Source organism: Eucyclogobius newberryi, unplaced genomic scaffold (genome assembly GCF_026437365.1).
Source record: "Eucyclogobius newberryi isolate DKJ021-1_F unplaced genomic scaffold, fEucNew1.0.hap1 SCAF_6, whole genome shotgun sequence".
In the NCBI taxonomy this organism is placed as follows: Eukaryota; Metazoa; Chordata; class Actinopteri; order Gobiiformes; family Gobiidae; genus Eucyclogobius; species Eucyclogobius newberryi.
This window is the reverse complement of record NW_027316278.1, coordinates 15,505,355-15,512,450: the sequence shown is the minus strand read 5'-3', so window position 1 is coordinate 15,512,450 and position 7,096 is coordinate 15,505,355. Positions and strand designations below refer to the sequence as shown.

Below are 7,096 nucleotides of genomic sequence, written 5' to 3'. Positions count from 1 at the left end.
TGATATAAGGGATCCCCATCTGCATCGCTTTGTGCTAAAAATAGTTCGACAGGCCAAGCAGTGCAGACTATCAAAAACACTGTTGAAGCACCCATCAAATTAAAACTGTTAAAATTAAAACTGGAAAAATTAGGTCCTATTAGTATGGATAGTATTACCTCACCAGAAACATTTTCCAATACAAAATAAAAGTAAAATCCAACATAGTTTGTTCACCCTTTTTAATGCCATATTAATCATGTATTTAGGATATAAACATCACAAAATATAAAGTTAAGGAAGGTCACAAAGATCAATCAGTTAAAAGAGCAACCTTAGCTGTGTCCATTTTAAATAAAAGGAGGCTTTCAGTGGTGGTGCTGCTGCAGCTTTATAGAAGCATAATAGACTTATGTGTAATTTATATTTTAGTGCAGTTTTTGCAGGTTTAATAATAAATATTTCATTCAGGCTATAACAAAATATAATTTAGTGATAAATAATAAGGTTGCTCTTTTATTGCATATACTGTGGTATTACCTACAATCAGGTCTCAAGGTTATGTAGTGGGAATAATCTGATATTCAATATAGATATTTATCATATATACCTCTTACATTTTTAAGCATAAAACCATAATTCATCAACATAACAATTTAAAATAATGCAATGCTGATATTTAAGAACCTGAATATAAATAACATGCTTTAAGCAAAATAAGTGTTAAAATTTACAACATTAGTTCAGTAAATCTAAATTGGCGGCTGTCAAGCATTTATAAACTCATCACTCTTTACATTGCTTTGTGTCAAATGCATTATTACAGAAGGCCACTTCCAAAAAAAGCTGTTAAAGAACGACATCAAGTTTTTCTTTACAATATGAAATAAATGTAAATATATTTTTCTGGGAAAACATTGGTTTGATTGTACTTTAAACATATTTTCAAGTAGTTTTTTAAAAGTATCTTTACGGCTTAGATTATTGATCAAAAAGTCTGTTTCAGAGTGCAGTTTAGAAATAGTAGTTGTCCACTCAAGTATTGTGGAGGGGATAAGACACATTGTTCATAAATATAGTGTGCTTTATACATGTTTTGTATATACTGCACTCGACGTTCACATCTTTAACACCCAGCACTTGGGGCTGGGCATGTGGGCTACATGCAGGCTTCAATCAGTTCAGAGCAACGAGCCAAAAAACATGTACATTAGTATGTGTTGTTGTTGTTGTTGTTGTTGTTGTTGTGCAACTTTTAATGGCGGTTGGCAGCCAACTGAAAAGGTGCATTTACAGCCACCTACTGTAGTTGTACATCAGCAAAGTATGTGTATTGAGTAAGTGCTGTTTGGTCTGTGCATGTGTGCATACATATTCTGGTAATAGCTAAAAATACACACAACAACCAGATTTTGTCACATGTTCTCACACATCCATTAAGTCAACCTATTAAGCCATCCCATATATTTACACAATATACACTTTTGACTGACATTTTCATCCTCTTTTTCTAAATAATATCATCCAACAGATGAGGTGTGCCCACCCAGTCCAGTGTCCTTGGCTCTGATGCTGCCATGATCATACACATGAACTGTTTCCCTGTTCTCTTATCTATTGGGTAAATCGTGGTTGGTGTGAACCGTATGTTTTTCTCCACAAACTCACAAAGATGGTTATAAATTTTAGGGTACTCATGCCGGAGGAAGACACCCCTTGTCCTGAGTTCACGCTGTATATTGACAAAGCAGACCTCCCGTGCTTTCCTTCCCTCCTCCCCTTCCCGGTCTATGTCTGGTGTCCCAGGTGGCGGAGTTAAGATGAGCGTTTCCATTTCATTTTCCTGCTTGAGTAATTTCTTATCTGGACTAGACGATGCCAAGGACACTTTTGCATATTTGCGTACCGTTGGAGCTTGGATCCTTGGAGAGGGTCTGTTAGGCACCAGTTCACCAACTGCTATGGATACATTGAGGAGGAAACATTCATTGGGATCATACTCATTTCCTGCGTGCTGTAGTTCTTTGCAATATTCACCCAAATTGTCTTTGAAGCTGTCTAGCTCTCTGAGAGATAAGTATGTTGGAGACATGAGAAGGCTCTCCAGGCCCACCTGCAGGAAGTTGTGCGCTGTGTCCGGATTAGCAAAGCCCAGGAAGAGCACACCTCTCCCTCGAGAAAGGTAGCCCACTTTAGCAACACGTGAGAAGGCTTTGTGAATGTCTGTATTCTCTCTGCAAAACTTAAGTGTATGCCGACACACACTACTGACACTGCCATATAAACAAGTTTCTTTATGCGTTTCCCAGTCATCCCTCCGGCAGTTTCGTGAGCAATAAAATGTATAGCAACTGTGGCAAGATTTATAGTACAAACATGCATTGAACATACTTTCAACCCTATTGCACTTTTTATTAGCGCACACCAGGTTGTCATCCTCATCTGTGCTATGGTCAGGTGAGCACTCCTCTCCACTCCTTTGAAAAGCATCACATCCACTATCAGCTTCCTTGTTTGTGTCGGGGCTAGATTTACTGGATGTGAGCTGTGTATCAGAACTCTGAAGGTTTTCCACCCCTGATGAGCATTGGTCTTTATCATCAACATTTATGAGTTGCTTTAGTTGATCCAAGAGGTCATCGCTCGACTTCCTGCTCGTAGGTGGTTTGTAGTCTACAACCAGATCGGCTAAGAGCTTGTCCAGCTGCTCAAGACTTTGTTGTAAGGAAAAGTTGTTATGTTTCCTGTCTTTGGTTAACTCTTTTGTGAGGGATTCTTGCTTTTGAGGCATCACCCTTGGAGTATTTTCATTGTCCATTATATCCCAGCTGACCGAGTGGACTTCACGCCTCTTGTTATTTCCTGCACATAAGTCATTGTCTGTGATTGTGATCTCAGGAGTTACAAACCACTGTCCACCCTTTGTATTCCTCCAAGGGTTACTTGACCCCTTGTCAAGAGAGTTTTCAGAGAGAGACAGTGCTGCATAGCGCCGAGGTGAGCTGGAAAGATTCAGAATAACAGGCTGAGAGGTAACATCAGTAGATGCTGCATGTCGAGATTGGTGAAACAGATTCTCATAGCTACGACCACGAGGCACTGACTGACTTCTGTCCAGATGGGGATACGAAATATTGTCAAAAGACTTTGAGTGATTTTTAGCTTCTTCCCCAAGTCGAGAGGTGTCCACACCCCCATACCATGGAGATATACCTGTCTCTCTTAACCTGGGGTGTGTGTGCTGGAAAGATTGAGTGGAGTAACCAGATATACTGGACCCGTACCAGTCATTAGAAAGACCTTCAGACATTTGTGGCCTCCGACGGGCTTCTGTGTGATAAAGTCTTGCTGGGGGAATGTATGTTTCTGTAGAAGCGACATATGGTTTGGAATAAAAAAGCCCTGAACTGGTTGGGTGGTATGTGTTATAACGATTTTCATCTCCAAAATAAGGTCTAGATAGTGGCGTATGGGACATGTAAGACCCAGCCTCACTTGTCGAGTATGGTCTACTATAAACACTTTGATCTGTGTAGTATGAACGAGGGGGAAGTGTGTGCACCCATCTAGTCCTGGGGTCATAGTGACTGGTCAAAGTACTGGCATGGCTGGTAATACTTGACCGATCATCCTGAAAGTAGGGTCTGGAGAAGGGATGGATGGGATATCGGACCGGATCTTCCGTATAAAAGAACTTAGTGGGTATGTTAGGATTTGAGTAGGCTCTTTGTTCTGCAGTTAAGTATGGCGGCATCGGTGATGGCATTCTGTGCAAGTCTAAATGCTGGTATGAGATGGGAGACATGCTGGTGGTATAGTGGTACCCTTGTCTAAAATCTCCACTGTAGCATTCGCTTGGAGTGGGTGTCGGTGAGTAGCCAATCTGTCGCGGTGGTGGTTGTACATACAAACCACGACTGCTACCGGCCTGTGAATATCTCTGCCACTGATTATCGCTCCGTACATTGTGCCTTGTTGTTTGCTGGAGAACCGCAGCATCTGGTTTAATGTCCACACGGCACCTGACATGAGGCGTAGCGGCTGGCTTGTCTGGTTTGTCGTCTTCAAAACAGTCTGAGACATAGAGGGGAGTTTGGGGTTGAAGTTTAATAGGATGCACCTCATTAAAATAAGCCCTGTTTGCTGAATATGTTTCTTTTTGAGAGTCTTGAAGTGCCTGAGGTGCGTCCCTGCCTTTGCGTATGCTTGGAGGAGACACGGAAATTGGCACCGGAGTGAGTGTGGCCTTGATTCGTGGCGTACTTTTAGATCTCGCCCTCTTTTTAGAATCGGACCATGTTAGATGGCTGGTTTTGTCTTGCTGCTGCTGCTGCTGCTGAAAGTGCCTGGTATTAAACAGATCTGGAGATGAAAAGCGAAGATGCCCCGGTTGATCCAATCCATTCCACATTACGTTTTTGTTGAAAGCCAACTGCTCAGGTCGCTTGTAAGGATACTCCACTGAGGAGGATAAAGCTTGCGGGTCGTCCAGTGACTCAATGAAGTCAAAGCTACGACAGTGTCTTTTGTTAATGATCTCCGGTTTGTCAATCATTTTCAGGTCACATTGCGGAGAGGCGTGGAGAATGGGGTGATCATTGATGGGATTAAGAGTGATGTCCCGATATAAAGTTGATGCCAGTATATCAGGAGGATGGGTCCGGGTCATTTTAAAATACCTTCAGCGCCCTTCAGCCTGGGAAAGAGACAAATGCACTCAAGTGAAAAGTCCTGCAAACAATAAATCAATTATGAGCTTAAAATTATATCAAAACAAGTCACACTGTCAATGAGTTAATCTAAATATCAGTGTTTTGTTTTTAGGATCTTATTTAGTCAGTGTGAGGAGGTGGTTTTAAGGCACTTAGTCATAACCAACAGAAATAAATAGACTGATTGTGTACACTATGTAACTACAGAGAGAAACGTTTAGTACATTCATTCATTCATCTTCTACGTATTGGTGGTTGGCTGTAGCATTATGTAACACAACTCATGTCATAAATAGTATCAGTAAGTGAAATGTAGTGTGCAATTGTGATTCAAATTAAATTAATATAAAATTTTATACATTTCTTTAAAAACACGGTTAGTGTATCCACTGTTTAAGCTTGTTGTTGTAGAAGAATACTTCCTTCAATATGGATGTCCATGTGCCTTTCTTGTTGGCTCTCACCTATGGCTAACCCTGAGTGACCATCTGTTCATGTGGATGGGAGAGTACTGACCAGCCGTCTCACTGTCAGGTCTCCACACCTCCTCACAAGGCTTATTATTGACCTGGTTTAGTAATACTACTACTGCTACAACACCTATCCTATACCTAACTTTTTCTGGTAAAAGGTCCACCACCTGCATGATATTAAACATCCCTCCATTGAGTTATTAAGTTACGGATCAGGTGAGATAGTCACAGAAAGCATGTTTTTCAAGATGTAATTTATTGAAAATGGCCATAGTGTGGGAAATTCCAGTCCAAGCAATAATATCTCCATGGAGACAGGCACTTTAAGGACACGGTATCTGAAAAGTTACATTGTGCACCTCTAAGTTCTGGTTTTGTTCATTGTTTTATTAGGGTTTAGTCTGGATTTATCCTGAATTGGTTTAGTCCTGAGCTGGTTTTGTTGCAGTAGGCTTTATTTCATGATTCATTGTAACAACACTTAATCAGAGTCCCATAAACTAAACTGATTTGAAGAAACATGAACATCTGAGCTATATCCATCTAAGATAAAATAATCATTTAAACGGAAACTGGTTTAGATAAGATAAGAAATTGTGTTTTTCCGCAACAGCTCTCCGCTGAATAGAAGGGCCTACACTTTTACAGCAAAAGCATTTAAACACATGCCACATACTGTCTCCATGGCTACAGCTCACTGAAAAGAAGGCACGAAGCAGCCGGAGTTGCAGGGGGCAAAATCTGTGCTTGGAAAAACTGAAGCGTAACACAAAATATTTCAGAAGCCTACGCACATCCCACATTCACGCACACAGCTAACTTTATCACGCGTACCTTTTCTCCAAACGGCGTGTGGCCTATTGCATTTCAGTTAATTTTTAAGCGCAAAAAATCTTCCTTTTTTTTTTTTAAACTGTGAGATAGCAAATAGTTTGGCACCTTATATTTAGGTGGTGCAGCGCGGCCGGCCATCATCGCTCCGCTGTGACTGACCTGATGCCTTTGAGGCGGGAGTGACATCATGTTCCGAGCCGTAAAGACGCAGAGGAGAGGTTCAAACCGGGTTAGATCACATCTTTGAGGAGGAAACAAGCACGAGTAACACAAAGTTTGCGGACAGAAGACGCAAAAGGCCTTACCGCGAGATGCCAGTGAGATGATTGGACGCGGCGGTTATGGCAGAAGCGCCCGCAGCCGAGCGCTTCTCAGCATCAAACCAGAGGCACGTCGCACACTGCGCCTGCTACGGAGACAAATGACCCTCATGGCGTGTTACATGTTGTTCCTCTCGTTCAAAGATGCGACTGTGGTGTAATGTGTGTCTGTTCTGTGAGCGGAGAGAGGATGGAGAGAGAAGAGGAGGCGTGTCCTGGGTCTGCGCCTTCTGCCAGCGTCTCTGGGGGCGTGGCCGTGCGTGTTTATGTGCCGTACGCGGTCGGTACACCGGGGAGCGACGACCGGGAGGGGGGGAGCGACGACCGGGAGGGGGCTCCGGGGCTGGGGGAAGCAGCAATGCAGTCTATCCGTTCAATGCACGGCCCAATATAGAGGCTCGATGTGCAGCAGATTGTGATCAGCCTTTTCCACCATGAACAGAATAATTAGGAGGAGCCTTGAGGACTTGTTCTGCAGAATCTATTATGTCCTAAATTTCGGTTGATTTCCACAAAATGACCCGCCTTGCGATAGGTAAATGGGGGAGTAAAGATGCTGCAGGGAGAAATTGGATTTAACTTATGTTGCCAATCACAGTTTTCATTTCAGGCATTTTAGGCATTTTCTAATTTGTGGGTTTTTGTAGTTAACTGATCCTACTTGGTTGATTTGATTGAAAATAAGTTGGTTTCAGCTTTCTTTTCTTATTTTACCTGTCCAGAAGCTTGATAGTTGCCTTTTAGTAGGTGGTGCACAAAAGGAATACATTAAGAAATA

At 42.1% G+C, this 7,096-nt stretch overlaps 1 protein-coding gene across 2 annotated transcripts; it reads right to left on the bottom strand.

The window, feature by feature from the left end:
• Positions 1-204: 204 nt before the first annotated feature.
• Positions 205-6,288, bottom strand: unm_hu7912 (un-named hu7912). 2 transcript variants are annotated; one of them, XM_072432576.1, is made up of 2 exons: positions 6,158-6,288; positions 205-4,675 (listed from the first exon to the last, which is right to left on the bottom strand). In XM_072432576.1, the coding sequence occupies exon 2, from the start codon at positions 4,646-4,648 to the stop codon at positions 1,490-1,492; it is 3,159 nt and encodes a 1,052-aa protein (XP_072288677.1). In that variant the 5' UTR covers positions 4,649-4,675; positions 6,158-6,288; the 3' UTR covers positions 205-1,489. The 2 variants fall into 2 exon arrangements, with proteins under 2 accessions (XP_072288677.1, XP_072288678.1); XM_072432577.1 differs by lacking the exon at positions 6,158-6,288 and adding an exon at positions 6,104-6,122.
• Between the last annotated feature and the right edge of the window lie 808 nt (positions 6,289-7,096).